We start from the raw sequence: 27,930 nt of genomic DNA, 5'->3' as shown, positions 1-27,930 counted from the left end.
GCGTGGCGGGCGTTCCTGAAAGAAGTTGGGAAGCCTCCTTAAGCGGTTGTGGCGTCGATCTTTATTCATGTGCTTTACCAGAGGCGAGCGGAGAGTTTCACCAGTCAGAGGGAAGATGAAGTGTCCGGGAGAGCCGGGGTTCTAGGAACCCAGCCTTGCCTGTGGATGCCGCCCTGTGGGGGTCGAGAATTCAGGGTCAGTCCCCCTGGCTAGTGTTTGTCGTCTCCTTTAACTTTGTCCTCAGAGTCGGGGCGTCTTTGCCAAGACTTTCCGCGTTTCTCGCCGCCTACTACCGCTGCGCCGTAACTGCTTTTCAGCCTTGGGTGTCTCTCTGCGGCCTCCGTTTCTGAAACGTTTCATTAGATCACACCTGTGGCTCTATCTACCTCGTTAAGGCAATTATTTTTTCAAACTTAAAAAATCTTGACACTCCTTTTGCAAATAGAATTGTACACGGGATGTTTGCTAAGAGAGAGTTTCAAATTATAAGAATTTCGTAATTAATTCGGATTTGAAATTGGAATTAGATGAAGGTGCAGTCTTCATCATTTTATTGCAGTATTTTGCTCTAGTGTACAAGATTGAAAGTAACTTGGTTTCATGGATGGTTACATTTTGAACTTTCTCAGGTTGCAGTCTGATACTTTTCAATTAAACTGAACCGAAAGCTCAAAAGTCGGTAAGTGGAGAGTTCTCTAAGGGTTGAATCATTAATAGCATCTGACGATTGCTTGTATTTCTCATCACAATTATATGACAAGACGCCCCCAAAATATATAACACGAAATATATTACAGTTAGTCCTGATGGAATCAGGACTCAGCACTTTGCCCAACTAAAGTCTTAGTCTTAAATCAAGAGTGTTACTCAGAGGAGTAGACTCCTTTGCTAAATAGTGAATTTACTTCTAGGATTTTCTGTGAGTGGATATATACAGTTCAGAACCCAAAAAGGATAGGTCCAAAGCTGTCATCTTCCTTACTAGTGATACATCAACTGTGTTCACCTGGATGGAAAAATTATTTTCTATAGGTCTCTGTAATTTAGCACAAATTAAAGCTTTGGAGGTCTCCACAATACCTAACATTTAATGTGTAACACAGCTGAGTGTATCTTAGGATTTTATTAGGTTTTTTTTTTTTTTAAGTAAATTTTTACTTAAGAAAAGAACTATGAATGAAATGGTTGCTGAACCCCAAAAGCTTAAGTACAAAGTTTTTATATTCAAGTACTTTCCTGATATGACTCAAATCTACTCTTCTAACCTTATTTCCTTCCTCTGGCACTCTTGCATTTTATCTCCAACCGTATCTTCTTATAGCATAGTTGAGTTAAGGAGACCAGAATTTTGGGTTGCCTAAGTAGTTGAATGGGAAATAGATGGGGAAACAGTGGAAACAGTGTCAGACTTTATTTTTTTGGGCTCCAAAATCACTACAGATGGTGACTGCAGCCATGAAATTAAAAGACGCTTACTTCTTGGAAGGAAAGTTATGACCAACCTAGATAGCATATTCAAAAGCAGAGACTTTACTTTGCCAACAAAGGTCCGGCTAGTCAAGGCTATGGTTTTTCCTGTGGTCATGTATGGATGTGCGAGTTGGACTGTGAAGAAAGCTGAGCGCCAAAGAATTGATGCTTTTGAACTGTGGTGTTGGAGAAGACTCTTGAGAGTCCCTTGGACTGCAAGGAGATCCAGCCAGTCCATTCTGAAGGAGATCAGCCCTGGGATTTCTTTGGAAGGAATGATGCTAAGGCTGAAACTCTAGTACTCTGGCCACCTCATGAGAAGAGTTGACTCATTGGAAAAGACTGATGCTGGGAGGGAATGGGGGCAGCAGGAGAAGGGGATGACAGAGGATGAGGTGGCTGGATGGCATCACTGACTCGATGGACGTGGAGTCTCAGTGAACTCCGGGAGTTGGTGATGGACAGGGAGGCCTGGCGTGCTTCGATTCATGGGGTCGCCAAGAGTCAGACACGACTGAGCGACTGATCTGATCTGATCTGATCTGAAGTAGTTGAAACTCAAGTGGTACAATCTTGGAGGAGAGAACCTCTGAGGCATAAGCCCTCCAAATTTGCAGACAAATATTCCCCTCCTCCACTTTTTGGGCTTCCCTGGTAGCTCAGATGGTAAAGAATCTGCCTGCAATGCAGGAGATGTGAGTTCAGTCCCTGGGTCAGGAACATCCCCTGGAGAAAGGAATGCCTACCCACTCCAGTACTCTTGCCTGGAGAATTCCATGGACAGAACATGGGGTCGCAAAGAGTTGGACAGGACTGAGCGATTAACACTTTCACTTTCCACTTTTTAGCTAACTCCTGAACTGCACATCTACAAAGCAAGACTCAAAAAAACCTAGGAGAAAACAGCAGTTGGGAGGATAAACACCTAAAAGTAGATTATAGTAGCTTTGCAAAGTTAGGAGCAGTTGAAGTTTAAGTAGAGGGGACTTGGTAAATGTGGACTTTCAGTTGAGATTCCTGCAGGTGGGGTGGGGGGTGGGGAGAGGGGGGCGCCAAACCCTAGAAGTAAAGGTCACAATTCCTAAGAGATAAGACTGCTTTATCCTGGAAAGTGTCCTCAGGGGTAGTCTTAATTTTATAATTATTGCCAGTGGCAGGGTTTTAGCATGCTAGAAGCTATTCTGATAGGCCTCAATTTATCTTGTCTAAGCATATCTTAGTTTTAGTTCTCTCCAGTAATGGCAACCCACTCCAGTACTCTTGCCTGGCAAATCCCATAGACAGAGGAGCCTGGTAGGCTGCAGTCCATGGGGTCGCTAAGAATTGGACACGACAGAGCGACTTCACTCAAACTTTTCACTTTAATGCATTGGAGAAGGAAATGGCAACCCACGCCAGTGTTCTTGCCTGGAGAATCCCAGGGACGGGGGAGCCTGGTGGGCTGCCATCTATGGAGTCGCACAGACTCCATATGGACACGACTGAAGCCACTTAGCAGCAGCAGAGCTGAGTTGGTTTAGAAGCTGAGTAGAATTTGAATAGGCAAAAATGACTTTGCAAGTAGGAGAAGAGTGAGAGCAGAAGTATAGTGGGGAAGAATGAAAAGATTAAAGTGACTCAGTTTGAAGCATCAGGTTTGATGAAGTTTATATCTTAAGGAAAGAAAAAAATTTAAGCATAGAATTATCTTCTGTGTCCCTTTGGGCCTCCTCTCTCCCCCTTTAGTGTGTAGTGTTCATCTGCATTATACATTAACCAGACCTCCCCCAAAATGGGAGTGCCTTCAGGCATTTATTATTATAATGCCAATATATATAATGGCCAGTAATATTATAATGCCGATTATTTTTCCTCCCTCTAGCAATGGAATTTCCTAAAAGATTAGTGTTCTTTCCAAGCTCAGTGAGGAGTCATGGTGACTTACTGCTCACTTTCTACATGCTTATCTAGACTTTGTATCTTTGATGACCTTTATGTAAAGTGTCAGTGTGTTATTTTGACATATGATCCTTTGTCTTGAAAATGAATGTGATGGTGCCTTCATCTCCTAACAGATGAAACCCTCCCCAGCGCTTTCTGAAAGACTTCCCAGTTTATACTCCAGTTGGCTCAAATAAAATCCTCTCTCTTAGATTGACAGTTGTTTAATTTTTCATCAACAGGTTTTATATATGCAGTATTGTTATTTCCAGGAGGGAAGTGTATACATTTCCTCTGGAGGTCTGTTTATGTATCTGGAAGTAACTTCTAATAGCTTGCAAATTCTTTGCAGTCTCATGGGTTTTTCTTTGTTTCATTGAAGTTGACACAGTATTGTGTTAATTTCAGGTGTATACCAGAGTGATTCAGTTATATATTTATAATATATATATATACAAACACATATATATTTCCATAACATATTATTTTCCATTATAGATTATTATAAGATATTGGCTGTATGAATGTTTACTGTGCTATATATAAAGTAAATCCTTGTTTTATGTATGAAAGAAAGTGTTAGTCACTCAATTGTGTCCAACTCTTTGTGACCCCATTGACTGTAACCTGCCAGGCTCCTCTGTTCATGGGATTCTCCAGGCAAGAATACTGGAGTGGGTTGCCATTTCCTTCTCCAGGGGATCTTCCTAACCCATGGATCAAACCCAGGTCTCCTGCATTGCAGGCAGATTCTTTACTATTCTAGCCACCAGGGAAGCCTGTTTTATGTATAGAGGTTTGTATTTGTTAATGTCATCCTCCTAATTTATCCCTCCTTCCCCTCTTTCCCTTTTAGTAACCTGTTAAGCTTATTTTCTGTGCCTATGAGTTTGTTTCTATTTTGTGTATAGACTATTTGTATTATTTTTTAGATTCCACTTATAAGTGATATATTTGTCTTGTCTAACTAGATCACACCATCGTGATTATCTTGGTCATGAAGAACTTTTTTGTACAGTTGTTCTGTGTATTCTTGCCACCTCTTCTTAATATCTTCTGTTTCTGTTAGGTTCATACCATTTCTGTCCTTTATGGAGCCCATCTTTGCATGAAATGTTCCCTTGGTATCTCTAATTTTCTTGAAGAGATCTCTAGTCTTTCCCATTCTATTGTTTCCTCTATTTCTTTGCATTGATCACAGAGGAAGGTTTTCTTATCTTTCCTTGCTATTCTTTGGAATTCTGCATTAAGATGCTTATATCTTTCCTTTTCTCCTTTGCTTTTCGCTTTTCTTCTTTTCACAGCTATTTACAAGGCCTCCCCAGACAGCCATTTTGCTTGTTTGCATTTCTTTTCCATGGGGATGGTCTTGATCCCTGTCTGCCATACAGTGTCATGAACCTCCATCCATAGTTCATTAGGCACTCTATCTGTCAGATCTAGTCCCTTAAATCTATTTCTCACTTCTACTGTATAGTCATAAGGGATTTGATTTAGGTCATACCTGAATGACCTAGTGATTTCCCCCACTTTCTTCAATTTAAATCTGAATTTGGCAATAAGGAGTTCATGATCTGAGCCACAGTCTTGTTTTTGCTGACTGTATAGAGCTTCTTCATCTTTGGCTGCAAAGAATATTATCAGTCTAACTTCGGTGTTGACCATCTGGTGATGTCCATGTGTAGAGTCTTCTCTTGTGTTGTTGGAAGAGGGTGTTTGCTATGACCAGTATGTTCTCTTGGCAGAACTCTACTAGCCTTTGCCCTGCTTCATTCTGTATTCCAAGGCCAAATTTGCCTGTTACCCCAGGTGTTTCTTGACTTCCTACTTTTGCATTCCAGTCCCCTATAATGAAAAGGACATCTTTTTTGGGTGTTAATTCTAAAAGGTCTTGTAGGTCTTCATAGAGCTATTTTAAATCCTGAAAAATGATGCTGTGAAAGTGCTGCATTCAATATGCCAGAAAATTTGGAAAACTCAGTAGTGGCAACAGGACTGGAAAAGGTCAGTTTTCATTCCAGTCTCAAAGAAAGGCAAGGCCAAAGAATGCTCAAACTACCGTACAATTGCACTCATCTCACCCGCTAGTGAAGTAATGCTCAAAATTCTGTAAGCCAGGCTTCAGCAATATGTGAACCGTGAACTTCCAGATGTTCAAGCTGGTTTTAGAAAAGGCAGAGGAACCAGAGATCAAATTGCCAACATCCGCTGGATCATGGAAAAAGCAAGAGAGTTCCAGAAAAACATCTATTTCTGCTTTATTGACTATGCCAAAGCCTTTGACTGTGTGTATCACAATAAACTGGAAAATTCTGAAAGAGATGGGAATACCAGACTAACCTGACCTGCCTCTTGAGAAACCTGTATGCAGGTCAGGAAGCAACAGTTAGAACCGGACATGGAACAACAGACTGGTTCCAAATAGGAAAAGGAATACATCAAGGCTGTGTATTGTCACCCTGTTTATTTAACTTCTGTGCAGAGTACATCATGAGAAACGCTGGACTGGAAGAAGCACAAGCTGGAATCAAGATTGCCGGGAGAAATATCAATAACCTCAGATATGCAGATGACACCACCCTTATGAAAGAAAGTGAAGAGGAACTAAAAAGCCTCTTGATGAAAGTGAAAGAGGAGAGTGAAAAAGTTGGCTTAAAGTGCAACATTCAGAAAACGAAGATCATGGCATCCGGTCCCATCACTTCATGGCAAATAGATGGAGAAACAGTGGAAACAGTGTCAGACTTTATTTTTCTGGGCTCCAAAATCACTACAGATGGTGACTGCAGCCATGAAATTAAAAGACGCTTACTCCTTGGAAGGAAAGTTATAACCAACCTAGACAGCATATTCAAAAGCAGAGACATTACTTTGCCAACAAAGGTCTGGCTAGTCAAGGCTCTGGTTTTTCCAGTGGTCATGTATGGATGTGAGAGTTGGACTGTGAAGAAAGCTGAGTGCCGAAGAATTGATGCTTTTGAACTGTGGTGTTGGAGAAGACTCTTGTGAGTCCCTTGGCCTGCTAGGAGATCCAACCAGTCCATTCTAAAGAGATGAGTCCTTTAGAAGGAATGATGCTAAAGCTGAAACTCCAGTACTTTGGCCACCTCATGCGAAGGGTTGACTCATTGGAAAAGACTCTGATGCTGGGAAAGATTGGGGGCAGGAGGAGAAGGGGATGACAGAGGATGAGATGGCTGGATGGCATCACCAACTTGATGGAAATGAGCTGAGTGAACTCTGGGAGTTGGTGATGGACAGGGAGGCCTGGCATGCTGCAATTCACGGGATCGCAAAGAGTCGGACACAACTGAGCGACTGACCTGACTTGATTGACCATCTGTGTGACTTCTTCAGAGAAATGGCTGTCTTCTGCCCATTTTTTAATTGGGTTATTTGGTGTTTTTTGATATTGAATTGTATGAGCTGTTTGTATATTTTGGAAATTAAGCCATCTGCAAATATTTGCTGACATTCTATATGTTTTCTTTTTGTTTTATTGATTATTCCCTTTGTTGTTCAAAAGTTTTTTAGTTTGATTAGGTCCCATTTATTTATTTTTGCTTTTTTTTTGCCTTGGGAGACTGATCTAAGAAAATATTGCTATGATTTATGTCCAAAATATTTTGCTTGTGTTCCCTTCTAGGAGTTTTATGGCGTCTTATAATTGGGTCTTTAAACCATTTTGAGTTTACTTTTGTACATGGAGTGAGGGAGTGTTCTAATTTCACTTATTAACATATAGCCATCCAGCTTTCCTAACACCACTCGCTGAAAAGACTGTCTTTTCTCCACTGTGTTTTCTCACCTCATTTGTCATAGATTAATTGACCATGTGTGTGTGGGGTTATTCTGTTCCACTGAGCTATGTGTATGTTTTTGTGCCAGTACCATGCTGTTTTGATCACTGTAGCTTTGTAATGTAGTCCAAAGTCTGGAAGTATTATGTTTCCAATGTTGTTCTTTTGTGTTTATGGTTCTGTATAAATTTTAAGATGATTTGTTCTAGTTCTGTGAAAAGTATCATGGGTATTTTCATAGGGATTACATGAAATTTATAGTTTGCTTTAGGTAGTATGGACATTTTAACAGTATTCTTCAAATCTAAGGTCATGAGATATCCTTCCATTTCTTTGAATCATATTCAGTTTCTTTTATCAATGTTATGTAGTTTTCAGTGTATAGGTCTTTCACTTCCTTGATTAAATTTATTCCTTAGAGTTTTGTGAAGGGGTTGACATCATATCAAATGGGATTTTTTTTTACTTTTTTTTTTTTTGTAATTTTATTTATTTATTTATTTTTAAGTTTTGGCAGCCCTGGGTTTCGGCTGTTGCACCCAGAGCTTCTCTAGCTGAGGTAGGCGGGGTCTGCCCTTTTGCTGTGGTGCACAGCCTCTCTTAGCAGCGGCTTCTCTTTTTGCGGCACACAGGCACAGTAGTTGCAGCTCATGGGCCCCATTGCTCCTTGGCATGTGGAATCTTCCTGGACCAGGGATTGAACCCATGTCCCCTGCATTGGCAGGTGGATTCTTATCTGTTACACCACCACGGAAGTCCTTTTTACTCTCTTTCTGATCCTCATGTTTTCTTTTAAAAATAATGTGAGTTTTCTGCTTCATAATCTGTCCCTCTTTGGTTTAAATTAAAATTTGTTTAATTAACTAGCAGGAAGATGTTCCACATTTATTCTGTGACTATTAATAGTCTCCAGTGTATATGTGGTTTAGCTCCAGTTTGGGAAGATGGATGGGATTATGTTAAAAAGAGGTCTCTAGGACTTGTTACTCCTTTGTTCATCTTATTGAGAAAGGAAGTAATGAATTTGTTGTTCATGTATGTCTTTTGCTCTTTTTGTTTTTTTAGTAGCTAAAGAAGTGTTATGTACCATTTTCTTCTGTCTCAAATATATTTTGATTAGTTACATTTTCAAGGTACTTTCTATTCTTTGCCTGTGTGATGACTGACATGTTTGAAGGAATTCCTCGATATTCTATTTTTAATTGATCTTTAAAGTTAATATAGCATATTTACTTTCAAGTGAAGGGTATCTACAATCTAGTAGTTAATTTCCAGCGAGTTTTACTCTACTGATTGTATATAATGCTCAAATGGACTGAGCAGAGGCTGTATGAGTTTTTATTGCACCGTGAGGCCTTATTTAATTTTCTGCCTAGAGATAGGAGATTACAGTAAAAGCTGAGTTAAAGATCAGGGTGAGGTTGGTGGTTGAGTTCCAACCTCAGAAATAAAAGACAGTGACAGAACTTGGGGATTTTCAACATACTAACTCAGTATAAAACCGTAGACCTGGAATTATTCCAGTAAGAGCTTTAACTTAACCTTATCTGTTTTACTTATCTCCTGCCCTTGTAATCATTATTTGTAAAGCAAAGAGTTTCCTTTTCTCATGGAGGTGGTATAAGAAAAAGAATCCAGGAGACTTGTCCTCTGCAGTGAAGGTTAGGAAGGGAAAGAGTTCCAGAGGATTTAGAATTGGAGGTGGCAGCTGCAAGAAAAATGGAAAATAGGCCAAGAACCGTCTGCCAACGCAGGAGATGCAGGTTCAAAAAGAGAGACACAGGTTCGATGCCTGGGTCAGGAAGATCCTTTGGTGGAGGGCATGGCGACCCACTCCAGTATTCTTGCCTGGAGAATCCCATGGACAGGGGAGCCTGGCAGGCTACAGTCTTTAGAGTGGCGAAGAGTTGGACATGACTGAAGCTACTTAGCATGCAAGGAAAAGAGAATGCAAGGAACCAGTCTGTCCTTGAAAATAGAGGCCTTGGGACTGAACAATCATTACCTGAAAACTGGGTTTACCTCTTGGTGGTTGTCAAGCCAATAGACACAACCATGCCAAATACTGGGAGAAGGAAATATTTGTCATTATTTACTTCCCTGGTGGCTCAGTGGTAAAGAATCCACCTGCTAGTGCAGGAGATGGAAGTTCGGTCCCTGGGTTGGGAAGATCCCCTTGAGAAGGAAATGGCAACCCACTCCAGCATTCTTGCCTGGGAAATCCCATGGACAGAAAAGCCCGGCAGGCTATAGTCCATGGGATAGCAAAGAATCAGACGAGACTGAGCACATATACATGTAGCAAGTAAGGAGAACACTGGGGAGCTTACCCAAAGCATTGTCTCCCCAACAGCAAAACTGGGAAAGTTTTAAACTAAAGTGAAAGAAAGAAAGTGAAGTCACTCAGTTGTGACAGACTCTTTGTGACCCCACGGACTGTAGCCTACCAGCCTCCTCCGTCCATGGAATTTTCCAGGCAAGACTACTGGAGTGGGTTGCCATTTCCTTCTTCTTTAAGGGTACTTGCATATTCACGAAGGGGCTTGAACAGAGAAGAATTCAGCATAGCATTGGAACAAAGGTCAACAGAGCCCAAGGTTTAGTTGATTGAAGTCTGGAGGGTCAACATCATCTTCCCACCCTCCAGCTGGAAGGGAGCCTTAGTTCCTGTGGACCTCAAAGGTATTCCCTTGAGGAACCAGGGCCCTGCCCCCCACGGCAGCAGTGTTGTTTCTTGACTGCTCCTCCCTTGTTTCAGCATTCCCTCATGTGGCACTTGTGGTAAAGAACCCGCCTGCAGTGCAGGAGACATAAGAGATGTGGGTTTGATCCTTGGGTTGGGAAGATCCCCTGGAGAAGGGCATGGCAACCCACTCCAGTATCCTTTCCTGGGAAATCCCATGGACAGAGAAGCCTGGCGGGATACAGTCAATAGGGTCACAGAGTAATACACAACTGAAGTGACTTAGCACTAGTGTTAGATTATCTAGTTCAACTCATTAATTTTGGACTTCCTGGTGGCTCAAACGGTAAAGAATCTGGGGACCTGAGTTCGATCCCTAGGTCGGGAAGCTACCCTGAAGGAGGCAATGGGTACCACTCCAGTGTTCTTCCCTAGAGAATTCCAGAGACAGAGGAGCCTGGCAAGCTACAGTCCATGGAGTTGCAAAGAGTCAGACATGACTGAGCAGCTACCACCACCACGAGCAAGATCATTAATTACTAAGACCTGCTGAAGGGCAAGCATTGAAGCCAGGCTTAGATCACAAAATGGTTTAGGCCAAAATGGTTCTCTTACATCAAGAAAGCCATATGTGATTCTATTTCTCCAGGGACTCTAATCTGCTTTGCATAATCAAAAGGCTCCTGTAGTTAGTTCCTCAAAAGTTATAAAATGGGAGTTCTTTTTTAAGCTAAATGCACGCAGTCTTTTATATTTTGATTTTGGATATTAGCTACTGTTAAAAAAAAAATTCAACCCAGTAAATTTGAAGATCTAATCAGTATCATTCAGAAATCTGACAGTATGCCATCTAGTGAATAGCAGGATATTCAAGGAGCTGTACAAGATGGAAGGTTTTATAGGCAGAAAGAAGGTAGGATAAGGAAGCTAAAAGAGTAGACTATTTCAGACAGTGTTTTGGGCAGATTACCTCATTAGTGCTGACCAAGAAATTAACTGACTGGCTTAAAATTTCACTATTTGGAGAGTCTGAAACTACAGTTCAGTTAGGTATTAGTCTTGATGGGACTTAGCACAAATAAGTCCATCTTGGGCTTGTTGTTTCTTCTTAATACTATTTACCAAAAAGGAATTGATGGGAGGTGGAGGAGGCATTAAGTATAATGAGAAAATAGATTCAAGACAATCATTTGATCCAATTTGGTGATGAGATGTGAGACTTTGGGAGAAGAGGAATTTATGGCTATCCCTAGATTTTTGGCCTGGAAAATTGGGTATATACATACCATAAAGCCATTTCCCAAGAAAGACGACATGTATAAGGCAGGCTTCTGGGGATAATACGAGAATTAAGTGTTTTGTGTTCTTTGGCTGTGGTGGGTCTTCATTGCTTCATGCAGGCTTTCTCCAGTAGAAGAAGGGGCGCTACTCTCTGTTGTGCGTGCAGGGATTCTCATGCCTCCGGGGCTGCTCCTGCTGCAGCATGCAGGCTTCCTAGTTGCCCCTCATGGGCTTAGTAGTCATGGCACACAGACTTAGTTGCTCCTCAGCATGTGGAATCTTCCTGGACCAGGGGTCAAACTGGTGTCCCTTGCATTACAAGGCAGATTTCTTAACCACTGATCCACCAGGGAAGCCCAGGAATATAGTTTTAAGTCTCTTGAATTTGAGGAATGCCTGGAACATTTAAGTGGAGATATTTAATAGGTAGTTAGTTACCTGGGCTAGAGCTCAGGCATATAGATGGAAAAGAGCATATAGATGATGCTTGAATCCCAGATTGTGCCCATGAGCAAGTGAAAAGAGTCCTGAGGAATTGTGCTTAGAGGAACATAGATATTTAGAAGCAGGTGAAGTAAATGAGAAAAAGACTGGCAAAGAGGTTGGAGGAGAAATAGGTCTTGGAGTTACAAGAGTCAAGGAAGGAGAGAATTTCAAAGACAAGAGAAGAATTGGTCAGAGGGAAGGCAGTAGCTTTAGAAACTGGATTTTTTTTTTTTTTTTTAATGTATTTAAATGCTTCTGTGAAAGGAACCAGGAGACACAGGTTTGATCCCTAGGTTGGGAAGATCCCCTGGAGGAGGAAATGGTAACCCACTCCAGTATTCTTGCCTGGGAAATCCTATGGACAGAGGAGCCTAGCGGGCTGCAGTCCATGGGATCACAAAGAGTCGGACATGACTGAAATGACTGAGCATGAAAGGAACCAGTAATCAGGGGAAGGGGCCCCTGAGGGAATAAAAGTAGAGAAGACTAGTCTTTATGCCAGAAGAAGGCATAGAGTTTATTTACTGGAAGTGGAAAAAGCAAAGCTATACTGCAGAGTAATGAATGAAGGAAAGGTACTGTGAAAGAACCTTTTGTGCCTCCAGAAAATTACTATATTTGAAGGAACTTTTAAAAATCAGACTCTTCATCAGTTCCTAATTTATTTTAGGAAACTGTTTCCCAAGGAAAAAACCCATTAGTTTGGAATTAGAGGATTTCTTTGCATCAGATACTAAGATGAAAGAATCACCAACAAATGGTGACTGTGACAAGGCAGCGGTGACACAAGTTAAGAGGCCAGAGGAAATTAAGGTGGAACCCGACAATACTCAGGTAGATATTTCACCGTATTTTCTGTTTCCAGAGTAGCACTTAATTATAAATTTTAGTATGCAGATGCTAGTTTATTGGTTGAAAATCTTAATTCCTTCCCCAGAGCAGTTGACCAAGTAATGTAGAATGTGTGGTTAAGTGCCATAATAAGCATGTGCAAGAATGTGAGAGAAAGATGGACTGTTTGGATGTGGGTATTGGGTTTAATAAAAAAAAAGATTGCTTAGGGTATTATGGGTCTGTCTGAGGTTAGCACATACTTGTTTTCATTTTTCTTAACTTGAAACAATACAAATAACTAGTTATATGCTTTTGTGCTACTATCTCTATTAAGTAATAGAATTATTTAGTACATTTTAAGTACTTAGAGTTTTTCTCTGTTTATCCAAATTAGATTCATTTTTATCCTTAAACTTTTTTAGACTTATCAAATGCTAAAGAACATATAAAGGATAAATTAGATCAAGCTGTAAGCAGGGCTAAATTTCCTTAGATTGTCTGTATATGAACCTGTTGAAATTTACAATGAAAAGCAATTTCATTTTAAATTTACTTCTAGTATTCTGTTTAGAAATAACATAAATTAGTACCAAGTAAAGGGTATGACTCCCATTGGATGACAATGGGCAATATTAATATTGTCCATCTAGGAAATACCTGTTACTTCTTCAGTTCTTGAACATTCAAAGACATAGAGCAAGTTTGGGTTGATTGCCTGATGCTCTGAAAAAAAATCCTGCTTTGTAAGACTCATTCAGCCCAGTCTAAGAATTTTTGTTTTTAAGGTCCTTATGAAGACAATTAGCTGTTAGTGATCAGAACAAGAAGGGGAAATAAGTACCATTATTGAGTATGTCTACCCTCTTTTTGTAGTAGCTGCTAAGGGACTATGTTAACAAAAACTTATAAAGTCGTATCTAGGTACAGTAGAAAATAGTGTAATAATTAGTGGGTGTTACCAGCCAGAAGTCACCAGAAGGGGAGTATTTACTTATATACCATGGTTCAATGCAATAATACAATTCACTGAACAGACTTGAGCATAATATATCATTTTCTATTGATTGATTGATGCTTTTCATTATTTTCAACTTTTTTTTTTTTTTAGGAGTACTGTCAAGCCCAACAGCCCAAAACTCAGGAGAATGACCTGAAAATAAACTCTGCATTTTCAGACAGTGGTAATAGAATTACTTAAGTTAATCATATTTATTCTGACAAATATGATGGCCAGTTTATTCTCCTTTTTTAGAATCCCCTTGAATAGTGCATTGATTGTTTTGAGTTTCAAGTCCAGAAGAAGTAACCTCTAAAAGATAATGAAAGAATGCATACTTAATTTTATATAAATACTAATTTTTTTTTCCTTCCTGTTTTGTATTTATAGCTCCTCAGATCACTACAGGCATTCAGCTTTCTCTGGCATCATCTGGCATGAATAAGATGCTTCCTTCAATTTCAACCACAGCTGTTCAGGTTTCCTGTTCTGGTTGTAAAAAAGTTTTTCAAAAGGGACAAACTGCTTATCAGAGGAAAGGTTCTACTGAGCTTTTCTGCTCCACACCATGCATCACTGAATACATTTCATCTGGCAGTTCACCAGCTCTTCCGAAGAGAACTTGTTCAAACTGCTCTAAGTATATAATTCTAAATTATGCCCTCTTTTACTTCCCTACATAGATCTTGATCAGAATGTTGATTGTAATTTTGTTTGTTTTTTTCTGAAGTAATCACCTTGGTTTAGGGTAAAGAAGTTGCTTCTGCTTTTGGTTCCTGCAATAGATTGTTCAGAAGTAGTTTTTGTGTGTGTGTTTATTAAGAGAATTGCAGAAATTAAGACGATAGGAGTTGTGTTTCTCTTTACCTTTAAATAATGTGACTTCCAAAACTTATTTTCCTCTTCTTTACATTGGAAATTCTCTACAATTGGGGTAACTGTGTGCCCATTCTGTTTTATCATTTAACTGTATAGAAAGTAACTTACTAAAAACTTAATCATAATAAGTTACTTTTTGACCTTCCAAGGAGTAAAGTTTTATAATGCTTCTCTTGTAGTGGCAAGTGAAGTTGTTTCATAATTTTCCTTTGAAAAATTTAATGGCCTTCAGTAAACATAGATGTATATATGTAGTCTTAAGGTTTCTGTGAACTATTATTGGGGTCTCTTTTGCTAACTTTTTTACTTATGTGAGACAATTTAGGTAAGGAGAAAAGTAATAGTGATTTAATAACATTCAGAATTTTGAACTCTACACTGAGATATATAAAGGTTCAGTGCTTTGAGAGTCATATAATATTATAAATCTAGTTTGTTATTTCTCATTAAATGCTAGTGTTAAACGTTTTAAATGTTCTTTGTTTCAGAACAAGAGAATACATGAGCCACCAGTTTTGCCACTAAATATGATTAAATGCCTTTCAAATAGTACCTTGTTTTGGGATCAAATTGCCACGATCTGAATCTTGCTTCCTTAGTTCACATTTTGATACTACATGTGATCCCTGAGTGGCTTTATCAACGTCATCTGGGAGCCTGTTAGAACTGTAGAATCTCAGGTTTCCCCAGGCCTATTAATCAGAACTCCATTTATCCCCAAGTGATTCATATACATGCCAAAGTTCAAGCAACATTGAGAACTTCTTAGTATTCCCATCTGTCTTGTTAAATGTACACAAGAATTATGATCATTCAATAATACATTTAAGTGGTCAGAACAATCCTGGCATGTAATAAGAACCAAGGAAATGTTGGCTGTCGGTGGTATTCTCTGAACAAACTCACAAACTCTTTACATAGGTTGCTTTAGCTCCTCATTTGGCTGCTGCTTCAGGAGTTAGCCCTGGCTTCATCTTCCTGCCCAGAATTCTACTTACCTTTTCTCTTGTGCTTTGTAAACCTTTTAACACTGTACTTTGTTCTTTTTCTTTTTTGCTGTGGGCTGTATGGCATTCTCTTCAGCATGCTTTCTTTCTCTGCAGAATCATAAAACTGGAAGGGACTTTAGAGATCATCCTGTTCAAACATTTTCTTTTGGTTTTGAGAAAACTGAGGCCCTGAGAAGTTAAGGTATCATGTTCCTGTGTTTGGAGTTTATCCGTTACACATCTTCAGCAGAGCTCCCAGGCAGATTGAAAAGGCTGAAGCAGGAAAGATTTAGTGTGTAAGTTGTTCTTTAAGGCAAAGAAATCCAATATGAACAAAAAATCAAGTTTTAACTTTTTCTGGAATAAAAATGTTTTGATACAAAATACTTAATTGGTGGAAAGGTAGTGATGCTTAGGCTAGGAGAGGCCATCCATTGTTCAGAATAATGTGTACTTTTTTCAGAACTTTTTATTCTGCATTCATCTGTGTTCATTAGCATCTTGTACTGATACATACTTCTCAGAATTTTTAGCTTATTACCAGTTACCAGTGAGGTTTTTTTTTAATAACAGTGATTTAAAATCTGTTTTGAGTCAATATAGGGTTGTTTTTTTTTTTTTGAAGATCAGTTGATTTACAATGTTGTGTTAGAGTCAGTGTAGTTTTTATTCTGGTTCATGAGCCAATTGAAAGATAGCTTTGAAAATGACATTTTAAATCATGTTAGAAAGATAAGACCCTTTATTTATTTGGCCATACCTAAAGGAGATCAGTCCTGGGTGTTCATTGGAAGGACTGTTGTTGAAGCTGAAACTCCAGTACTTTGGCCACCTGATGTGAAGAACTGATTCATTTGAAAAGACCCTGATGCTGGGAAAGATTGAGAGCAGGAGGAGAAGGGGAGGGCAGGATGAAGTGGTTGGATGGCATCACCAACTCAATGGACACAAGTTTGGGTAAACTCCGGGAGTTGGTGATGGGCAGGGAGGCCTGGCGTGCTGCAGTTCATGGGGTCGCCAAGAGTTGGACACGACTGAGCGACTGAACTGAACTGAACCACATGTCTTGTAGGATCTTAAGTTTCCTGACCAAGGATTGAACTGTGTCACCCTTGGCAGTGAAATCACAGAGTCCTAACCACGACTGCCAGGAAATTCCCATTTTTTTTGTTTTTGTTTTTTTTTTAATAAGGCCTTAGTATATTAGAAGCCAGCAATCTAGTATGCTAGTAGCAGTAAAAGCCAGTAAGCATTTTAGACTTCCATGCTTCTGCCAGTGTAGTTTCTTCTGCCTTCCTTCCCCTCTGGCTAATTTCTTACTATCTGAAAGATCTGCCTCAGATATTTGTACCCTTTATCTGTTCCCATACCATTCCTTCCTCTCCTTTCCCCCACCTACCACCCAGATAATTGTTCCATGGTCTGGGTTTTCATAGTGTCCATAACTCCCAAAACATTTTTCATAAAATAAAATTCTTAAAGAATTGATATTGTTGGCCCTCCACCTGAGTCAGTGCCCAAGGTGCCCCTCACGGCCCCCACTGAAGCCACCTCCACTGAGCAGGCGGGCCCCCAGAGTGCTCTGTAGGTGTAGACTGGGACAGGAACAGGCGGGTCTCCTACACAATACTTCATCCTGAAGAGTTGTGCCTACTTTGTGGCCAGTGGCAAGCTCAATCACCAGAGATGATTGTTGGTGAAAGGGATGAATACACATGAGGCTGAGAGAAGGTAGTACAGATTTGTATGGGAAGCCTCAGTCCTTGCTGTTGTAAATAGATGGGTTACATATTCAGTTACTATTTCAGACTTGTACCAGCTGCATTTTCTCACAATAAAGCTGTATCCTGTCAAAAAAAAAAAAAGAATTGATATTGTTCCAGTTAGACTATGAACCTCTGGACATTAGGGACTAGATTACATTCATCTTTGTATGCCCAAATCCTAAACACTGTTAGGGACACAGTGAATCCTAGAAAAACATTTTGTCACAACTCAGATACTGCATTTAGAGCTACAGCTTAAACCAGTAAAATGACTGGTGTTAGGATAATGAAAACTGACGTATTGTTTTGGTGCTGTTTAAGGAGGCAGAAAGCTTATAGTACAGATAGTCCCCAACTTCCAGTGGTTCTCCATGATGACTTTTTGACTTTACAGTGGTGCTAAAGTAGTACACATTCAGCAGAAACTTACTTCAAATTTTGAATTTTGATCTTTCCCTGGGCTAGTACAATAATATGCAGTATGATATTCTCACAATGGGAGGCAGCGGCAGTGAGCCCCAGCTCCCAATCAGTCACATGATCACAAGGATAACAACTCATAAACTTAAAAATTATTATGTACCCCTACAACCATTCTTTCACGTTTGGTACCATATTCATTAAGTTATATATTCATCACTTTATAATAAGACTTTTTATCGGATGATTTTACCCATCTGTAGGTTGTTAAGGTAAGTGTTCTAAACACATTTAAAGTAGACTAGACTAAGCTATGATGTTCTATAGGTTAGATGTACATTTTCAACTTATGATATTTTCAGTTTAAAATGGGTTTATCTGGACATAACCCTGTCATAAGTCAAGGAAGATTTGTACCTAAAAATTTGTTCATATTGGGGTATTAAAGTAGTGTTGATTTCAGGAGTATTTCATTTGGAAAACTATTATCTTGAAAGATTGATACTCTGAAGGATCTAGGTAGCCAGAGATTTTGTTTTTTCCTGTAGTAGCAGTTCTCAGATTTTCTGGTTTCTGGATCCCTTTACATACAACAATTTTTGAAGACCATCTTTATTTTATGTAGATCACGTCTAGCTATACATATATTGTGTTAGAAATTTAAACTGAAGAATTTTTAACTATTAACTCAGTAAATAGTGCATATTGACATAAGTATTTTTTTATGAAAACAGCTTTTTAAAAAAATTAGTGAGCATTGTTTTATTAGTATGGCAAACTGCTTTACTGTCTGGCTGGATTTTCATATCTGCTTCTGCATTCAGTTTGTTACAAAATGTTGTTTTGGTTGAAGTCTAAAGAAAATCTGACCTTACAAATAAATAATTGAAAAAGGGAGGAGTGTTTAGCTTTTGAGATAGTTGTAAATGTGTTTTTGATACTACTTGAATGGTAATTTCTTAAATGTCAGTTGTAGTGTGGAATCTGAAACCACATCAGTGAATTTTTTGTACTGTCACCTGAAAATTTAGTGGTCTGTTTGTACTTAGAATGGTTCTTTTACCCACAAATGATTTTTGCTGCATATTATCATCATTTGGAAAATACTGATTCCCTGAGGTATGCAGACTTCCAAATGTTGTCATTTCATTATGGAGTATTTTAAAATCACATTTGCTTTTTTTTTTTGTAATTTATTTAGTTCTTACTCCTTTTTTTATTCTATTCTGACTTTTTTTTTTTTTTTTTTTGGGCCTTGCCCTGTGGCATGTGGGATCTTATTAGTTCCCCAACCAGAGATCAAACCAAATTCAGATTTTCTTATTTCAAGGCTTATGTTTCTACTGTTTTACAGTTCTTCAGGTATATGAAACAAGGGGAGAGAGTTATTTAAGGGAGTGGTTTAGGTTATGAAGAGAAAATAATTGGAGTAGTTTAATGGTGCCCTTGTTGTTTATTTTTTAGAGACATTTTAAATCTAAAGGATGTGATCAGTATTCAGCTGGAAGATACTACCACTAGCAAAACTTTTTGCAGTCAGTCTTGTCTTTCATCATATGAAGAAAAAAGAAAGCCAGTTGTTACCATATGTGCTAATAGTGTTTCAGCCAAGTGCAGCATGTGTCAGACGACTACTGCTGTAAGTTGCAATATTTCTTAACCTTTAGGGATTCTGAATATTCTGCTTAAATATCAGAGTTTTTACTGGATCTTTTTTTTTAATCCTAGATTCAGTATGAAGTAAAATACCAGAGTGTGAAACATAGTCTTTGCTGTAATGCCTGTTTTTCAAAATTTCACTCCGCTAACAACCTCATCATGAACTGTTGTGAGAATTGTGGAGCTTACTGTTCCACTAGCTCTAGTATGTTTCATATACTTCAAATGGAAGGACAGTCTCATTACTTTAATAGTTCAAAGAGTATTACTACACATAAGCAGGTATGAATAAAGATCACTTCATTTTGAATTTGATTGCATAAGACTCAAGTGAGAAATGGGACAGTTGACTCCCATTAGTTGGCTTGTGAATGTTTTCACCTTAGGAAAATGTGGGGGTATAGATTTTAGTATCATTGGAATTATTTTTAGTTGGTAAGATAATGAAAGAGGTGAAAGAATAGTTCTTTTTTACACAACAGTTCATTATAAAAGATGCATGGAGATTTTCCTGAAGAATCTCAGGGTGATCACCTTACCTTGAGAAAAGGCCAGCAGAAGGAAGCTTATTTATAAACTAGATGGCAACAATAACAATAGCCTGTTGGTCAGTAAGACTCAACCACAGAAATGTTTTTTATTTTTAATTCCATATATTTAATTCTTACACCTCATAAGCAAGGCTGAAAGATGAATCAAGAATGTCGCATGCTTTTCTGAATCAGGAATCCTAGTAGGCAGTAAACCAATGAGAAATAATCCTCTATTTCTGATAGGAGAGCCTTGGATGTGTGGCTCTGAGAACAGAGAAGCTGACCCTGCTCTACTGGATTGAGATGACACAGTTAGTGTTCTGAGTCCCTTTCATGAGGTGGACTGTCACATGTCTTGCATATTCAGATACTGTTTTGAAATACAACTCTATCCCTGTAAATTCTTCCTTAAAAACAAGCAGTTGAAGATGGGAGTCTCAACAAGCCACAATTCAAATAGGTCATCTGGGAACCACAGCTTTTCTGTGGCAGAATTCCCACACCATGAGCGTATCCTCCCTTGGGACCAGAAATGGGAGAACAAAGGGCATAGAACTCTGTCTGAAAACAGTTAATGCCATTCCTTCTTTCTTTCTTTACCCCTCACAGTCAGTAAATAGACCTCCCATTTTAAGAACCTATATTTGAGTACTCAGTTATTCGGCATGTGTGATAGGGTACGACTGATTTGGCTAGATGAGTTAAAAGGCACATCTGACACAATGCCATGCTACATTTAAGGTATTGTATGATTTTGATAATGGAGAAAACCCATACTGTTAGTGAACTGTAGTCAGGAATTAGATTAAGTCTTGGCTTTCCCACATGAGTAATATGTTAATTATATCACTCTTGGTTAATATTAAATATTGGTGAGTTGTTACATTTCTCAAAATATGAAAATTCATACTGATAAGGGACAAAAATAGTAATTTTCAAAATTATACTGTTTTTTGTTACATTGTTCCTTTACCAACATTCTTTCACAGAAAACCTATTATCTGTATTTGTCTTTGCATTTTGTACGCCTAAAAGCTGTTTGATTTCATCACTGTTAGTGTTTCACCAGAAAGAGCAGGTGGTGAACCTCTCGATTTCTATCCTTTTCCTTTGCACACTTAGCTGCTTACAGAATGCACTGTGTTCTGTACCTCTCACTGCTTGTATGTAGCTTTCTTAGAATATGCTTGCAATTTTTACCATGAAGTTAGGCTAGAAAACAGTGATTCCCACAGCATTTTGTAATGTGTATTAGGCACTTTTTTCTGACTCCTTCTTAGCACCAGTGGAAGGCTTTCCTTTAAAGGCTGATGCCCAAGTTGGCATTGGGGAAGGATCTGTAATTATAAGACTTGTGTTCGTTTATGAAGTTGGGTTTGATTTCTTGGAATGAAGAGCATCTTATGACCACTTCATTGCTTGCATATGTATTGTTATTGCTATTAATATACCTAACATAATACAAATAATTATCTAATAGATTAATCAGTTTCCTTTCATTTTAGTCATTACAACCTATAAGGGCCTTTTTTTCTGGTTTTTAAGAAAGCGCAAAAATGTGACTTTGTTGTTATTATAATATTTCGATTAAGCATGGTAGTGGGTATATGTCATAGAGCAAGAATCTGAACATTATTTTACTCTCTTAACAGAAACCAGCCAAATCACTACCACCTGTTCTTTGCAAATCATTGAAGCCCACAGATGAAATGATTGAGACTACCAGTGACTTGGGGAAGACAGAGCTTTTCTGCTCTATTAATTGTTTCTCTGCTTACAGTAAAGCTAAGATGGAATCTTCTACAGGTATTATTTGCTTAGCAGTTATCAGAGATTTAGTAACTGTTGAACAATATTACTGCTTTCCCTTAATTTATAACTTTGATTCATTGCCAAATTAAGCTGACTTAAAACAGGTAGTGGCTGGAGTTGAGGCCTGGGAGGGTGGGGAGGAAGCAGGGGGGAAAAAAAAATCTAAAACTTGTTTCAAAGAAAGATTTTCCATTGTTTTTGCATGAAAGGAATGCCACTTCATCACAAGATTTAATATTTACTTGTAAAGATTGTTGTATTAGAATACAGAATCTTCTACTTTGCCCTGCTTTATAAAAACAAGGCTCTGAGTTACATTTTTCACATGAAGCAGAGCTAGTTGAAAATACTTTGATGTTCACTAATAGAAAGGGATAGATAATCCAGAGCCAACTATGTATTCCACCAAAGAGTCTCATATAGGACCAGTAGTGTTAATTTCATAGACAGTAGAATGAATAATTCCCTTGGGGCTTATGCATCATGCAGATGGACTTATTATAGAAATCTCTGCAATACCTAAGACACCAGCCTAGCTCCTTCATATTGAAGTTGATGAATCCTGGAATGGTTAGAAATGATACCTGTTAGGAGATCCTATAGGAATCTTTTTTGTGTTCTTCATGGGTAATTTCACAGTAAAGATTTGCTTGAAACTTTAAGCAAATAATACGAAAGGACTAAGAAACTGTGCAAACGTAAAAAGATATGAAAAATGTAAATTATCAGTTTAATGTTGGTGTTAATGTTATCCTAAAGAACCTGGCTATTCGTAAGCCCTAATAAAAAGTACTCCAATACTCATCAATACTTAAAGCTATTAGATACTTATGTTATTCATTGAGATACTTGTTATTAAACAGTGCTTTCTGACTGGTTGATTCTGCCTGGTTGATTCTGCCTGGTTTATAAGAAATCTTTTCATTTTTATCAATAAATGTTTCAGTGGTACGTGATGCTTCAACGAATCTCCCTTCTCCAAAGAAAGATGCAACTCCAGTTATAAGCAATATAGTGTCATTGGCAGATACTCATGATGCCCTGCCCATTGTGAACTCTGATGTATTACAAGGTAAAAATTGATGTGAAGATATTTGACATATACACTGTTTTGCCATACTTGATTATAGAATCTGTCTTTATTCTGTTTCCTTTCAGTTGTCTAATATGAAATAAATATAATTAATGATACTATTTTATAGCTTATGGTGTAAGATCTTGAATTTATGCTTTAACAGGTACAGTTTCTTCAGTAACAGCAAATGTCATTGAGGATGTAAGTTTTATTTTTAATTGTTTTTGCTACTGCCTTTAAAAAAAAAATTATTTATTTTTGGCTATTCTGGGTCTTTGCTGTTGCATGGGCTTTTTTCTAGTTGCTGTGAGTGGGGCTACTCTCTAGTTCCAGTGTATGGGCTTCTCACTGTGGTGACTTCTCTCGCTGACCACGGGCCCTAGGCACGTGTGGTTCAGTAGTTGTGGCTCCCAGGCCCTAGAGCTCTGGCTCAGTAGTTGTGGCACACAGGCTTAACTGCTCTGTGGCATGTGGGATCTTCCTGGACCAGAGATTGAACCTGTGTCTCCTACACTGGCAAGCAGATTTTTCACCACTGAGCTACCTGGGAAGCCTACTAACTGCCTTCTTTTTTAAGCTTTCCTTTTTTAAACATTATATGTGTATTTGAACATATTCATTCCTGTTTTGATCCTGGAGCTCAAAAACATAGAGCAATAAACACGTTTTGGTATTCACATTCAGATTCCTAGATCTCAAGTCTGACTTGAAATTATTAATGAGAATACTGAGTTATAATAATTGTTAATGTTTCCCTCTTTAATTGACTGTTTGAAAACTGTTCAAACAAATGTTGTCTTTTTCTCCCAAGATTTCACCCAGTGAATCAAGTAATAGTGTGCAGCAGCCAAGCCTTTCACCACCGTCATCTGTAGTCAGTCAGCATACGGTTGCCTTAAATACAGAAGAACAAAAAGGTCATATGTTAAACCAAAATGCTACAAACAATATGAAATCCATGAAAAAAAGTGACAGACTACGTCACCCAAAATTTACATCCAAAATACAAAAAGTTAAAGGTAAATCACGAAGTATTAAAAAATCTTATTTTCAACGATTAGAAAACAGTATTAAAAAGGATGTAATATTTTGTTATTCATGCCAGTTGTTCTGCCAGAAAAAATTTAACTATGGAAGAGAGTCACTTAGAGCACAAGGAATTTCCCATTGGAAAAAAACTATGGAAAAATTCAGAAAGCATGAAAAAAGTGAAATGCATTTGAAGTCATTGCAGTTTTGGAGAGAATACCAATTTTGTGATGCAGCTGTTAATGACACTTTATCTAATCAGTCAAAACAGATTGAAGGAAATAAAAAGTACCTAAAGCTTATAATTGAAAATATTTTATTTCTTGGGAAGCAATGTTTATTCTTAAAAGGAAATGACCAGTCTATTTCGTCTGTGAATAAAGGCAATTTTTTAGAATTGTTAGAAATCCGAGCAAAAGATAAAGGAGAAGAAATATTTCGACTTATGAATTCACAAGTTGACTTCTATAATAGTACACAGATTCAAAATGATATTATTGAAATAATAAAGACTGAAATATTGCAAGATATTGTAAATGAGATCAATGTCTCCTCAGCTTTTTCAGTAATATGTGATGAGACCACTGGTGGTGCCACTAAAGGACAGTTCTCAGTTTGTGTGAGATACCCACAGAAGACATCAAAGGCTGTGTTAATTAAAGAAAGATTTTTGGGTTTCATAGATGTTGAAGAGATGACTGGGACCAGCTTACACAGGAGTATCAAAGCTTACCTGCAGCAAATTGGAGTTGATTTGAATAAAATACGAGGCCAGGCCTATGATAGCACCAGTAATTGGAAGGGAAAATTAAAAAAAATTGCAGCAGAATTTAAGAAGGAAGAGCCAAGAGCTTTATACCTGCATTGTTACACACATTGTTTGGATTTAGCAGTGATTAGGTTTTGTAAAGAAGTAAAAGAGCTCCGAAGTGCTCTAAATACTCTCAGTTCTTTGTTCAACACTATTCATGGGGAAATGTCGGTAAATTTTCAAAACATTTATAAGCTGAGTCAAAGCAAAACATGCAAGAAACACATATCACAACCATGTTGGACAGTCCATGATAATACATTACTGTCTGTGATTGAGGGTCTTCCAGAAATCATTGAAACACTGGAAGTTCTATCAAACCATTCTTCAAACACAAGTTTAGCTGATGAATTGAGTGATTTGTTGGCAGTGGTTTCTAAATTTGAATTTATCTTTTGTTTGAAATTTCTTTATCGAATACTAAGTGTTACAGGAATTCTTTCCAAAGAGTTTCAAAGTGAAACAATAGACATTTTTTCTTTGTCTTCAAAAATAGAAGCAATTTTGGAGTGTTTATCATCTGAAAGAAATGATACTTATTTCAAAACTATCTGGGATGGAGCAGAGGAAATATGTCAAAAAATAACCTGTAAAGGTTTTGAAGTTGAAAGACCTTCATTTCAAAAAAGAAGAAAAATTCAGAAAATTATAGATCCTGGCAATTCAGACAGTATGTTTTTTCCTACCTCAACAGAAGAACAATACAAAGTTAATATTTATTACCAAGGCTTGGATACTGTATTGCAAAATTTAAAATTGTGTTTTTTAGAGTTTGATTATTGTAAAATGAAGCAAATTTCAGAACTGTTACTTAAATGGAATGAACCCTTAAATGAAGCAACAGCCAAAGATATCCAAGAATTTTATAAATTTGATGCAGACATCATCCCAGAACTTAGATTTTATCGGCACTATGCAAAGCTCAACTTTGTCCTGGAATATGATTTTATCAACTTCAGCAATCTTGGCCATTTATTTATTCAGCATGGTCTTCACAATAATATTCCTTGCATATCAAAGCTATTATATATTGCTTTGTCTTGGCCAGTTACTTCAGCAAGTGCTGAAAACTCATTTTCTACACTTTCTCGTCTTAAAACATATTTATGTCGTACCAGGGGACAAGAAAAGCTTAGTGGCTTAGCCCTAATGGCCGTTGAGCAGGAATTGGTAGATAAACTGATGGAACCTGAAAGGCTCAATGGAATTGTGGAAAAGTTTATCCTTCAGGTGAAAGAAATATAGTACTTGCTAGCTTGCATTCACCTGAAAGAATTTTTATTTCTGTTGTATATTATAGTTTTTATTTCAAATGTGTGTCTTTTTAAGAAAAAAGGTTTTTCATCAGAACATGTAGCATTTATCGGTTCAAAATTCATGACATAGAATGATACATAGTGAAAAGGCTCCATCCCTTTTTAAATACTCATTTCCCCCTCCCACAAGTATTCTCTGTTTCTCTTAAATATCCTTCTGGAGATACTTAGTCATAAATGTACCGTACACACTGTTCTTCAGCTTGCCTTTTTCCTTTAACATGACATTTTTGTCATGTTCTGTATATCAATACATAGAGTTTTAGAGTCTTTTTTTAATAACCACATAAGATTTAATTGTATGGATGTACCAAAATATATTGGAGCAGTCCCTACTGATAAACATTTTCTTTCCAGTCTATTTCAGTTGCAGATATCGCTGCATTTAATAACCTTGTACATAGGTCATGTTGCTATAAAATAAAATTTTAAACTGGAACTATTAGGTCAGAAGATTTACACATTTTTATTTTTCATAGATATTGGCAAATTGCTTTCTATAAGGATTGTATCATCTTATAGTCCCACCAACAATGTGAGAGTGCCTATTTCCTCAAATCTTTATTAATTATTAATAAACATTTTGATCATTGCAAAGTGTTATTTGAATAATGATATGTTGACCACCTGTTGCAAAGAACTGACTTTGGAAAAGACCGTGATGCTGGCAAAGACTGAAGGCAGGAGGAGAAGGGGACGACAGAGAATGAGGTGGTTGGATGGCATCACCAACTCAATGGACATGAGTTTGAGTAAACTGTGCGAGTTGGTGATGAACAGGGAAGCCTGGTGTGCTGTAGTCCATGGGGTCACAAAGAATCAGACACGACTGAACTAAACTGACTGATACTAATCTCTGTGGAGATGAAATCTCAGTGGAGTTTTTTGTTTTCACTTAAAAGAGTTTTATAGTTTCTGGTCTTACATTTATGTCTTTAATCCATTTTGAGTTTATCATTGTGTGTGGTGTTAGGAAGTATTCTGATTTCATTCTTTTACACATAGCTGTTCAGTTTTCCCAGACCATTTATTGAAGAGGCTGTCTTTGCCCCATTGTATATTCTTGCCTTCTTTGTCAAAAATAAGGTACCCATAGGCACATGGGTTTACTTCTGGGCTTTCTGTCTTGTTCCATTGGTCAGTCTTTCTGTTTTTGTGCCAGTACCATACTGTCTTGATGACTGTAGCTTTGTAGTATAATCTGAAGTCAGGAAGGTTGATTCCTCCGGCTCCACTCTTCTTTCTCAAGACTGTTTTGGCTATTCAAGGTCTTTTGTGTTTCCATATGAATTGTGAAATTTTTTGTTCTAGTTCTGTGAAAAATGCTATTGGTAATTTGATAGGGATCATATTAAATCACATTTGAATTTCCTTTTCTGTGAAATCTCACATTTAAACATTAAAACTAAATTTTGCTGTGGTTTTGGTTGACACATAGCTGGATGACAGTAGGAATTCCTAATCTACTTTATGAGAATGTGACTGTTTTTTGAAATAATTCTGATAGAACTCTTTTTCTGTCTTTACACTTGGTGTGCATCATTCCATGCATATATGATTTTATACTTTAATACATAGCCTTGCTCCACCTGATTGTAAACTTTATGTAAAACTTTAAGTTATATTCTACTTATCTTTCTGCAGTTTGCCTTTTTCACTTTGAGATTTATACATGGATTTCTAGTTGATACATTCTAACTGCTGAATTTGTTTTTGTTCAGTGGCTCAGTCCTGTCTGACTGTGCAGTCCATGGACTGCAGCAGGCCAGGTTTCCGTGTCCTTCACCATCTCCTGGAGTTTGCTCAAACTCATGTCCGTGGAATCAGTGATGCCATCAAACCAATGGATGATGCCAATCTCATCCTCTGTTGTCCCCTTCCCCATTCCATTATATGAATATACATGTTCATCCTTTATTTAAATAGGTGTTTTATATCATCTGATTCTGTATTTTTATTAAACTGCAGTGATCCTTTGTGTATGTGGTATACACTTGTACATCCAGCAAATATTTTTTCAGCATGTATGATACACCAGACACTATTCTAGCTGGCAGAGATCCAGCAGAGAATAAAATAAGGCCTTGACTCTGGTGAAACTCACCTTTCTCATGTGGAAATCAAAGATGTTAGAAGAGGTTGCTTAGCAACTCATATAGATAGATGATAA

At 37.9% G+C, this 27,930-nt stretch overlaps 1 protein-coding gene across 11 annotated transcripts; it reads left to right on the top strand.

Annotated features, from left to right (window-relative positions):
• On the top strand, window positions 1–27,930 carry ZMYM1 (zinc finger MYM-type containing 1). Of its 11 annotated transcripts, XM_010803645.4 has the most exons (11): window positions 1–195; window positions 630–679; window positions 12,311–12,474; window positions 13,583–13,655; window positions 13,862–14,111; window positions 18,990–19,164; window positions 19,254–19,466; window positions 21,370–21,523; window positions 22,476–22,601; window positions 22,768–22,805; window positions 23,416–27,930. In XM_010803645.4, exons 3-11 carry the CDS (start codon window positions 12,379–12,381, stop codon window positions 25,687–25,689), a joined length of 3,399 nt encoding a protein of 1,132 aa, XP_010801947.2. In that variant the 5' UTR covers window positions 1–195; window positions 630–679; window positions 12,311–12,378; the 3' UTR covers window positions 25,690–27,930. The 11 variants fall into 11 exon arrangements, with proteins under 11 accessions (XP_010801947.2, XP_005204818.2, XP_010801948.2 ...); XM_005204761.5 differs by lacking the exon at window positions 630–679; XM_010803646.4 differs by lacking the exon at window positions 12,311–12,474.

Source organism: Bos taurus, chromosome 3, assembly GCF_002263795.3.
Source record: "Bos taurus isolate L1 Dominette 01449 registration number 42190680 breed Hereford chromosome 3, ARS-UCD2.0, whole genome shotgun sequence".
In the NCBI taxonomy this organism is placed as follows: Eukaryota; Metazoa; Chordata; class Mammalia; order Artiodactyla; family Bovidae; genus Bos; species Bos taurus.
Note: the sequence above shows the minus strand (reverse complement) of the source record. Positions and strands in the feature narration are given on the sequence as shown.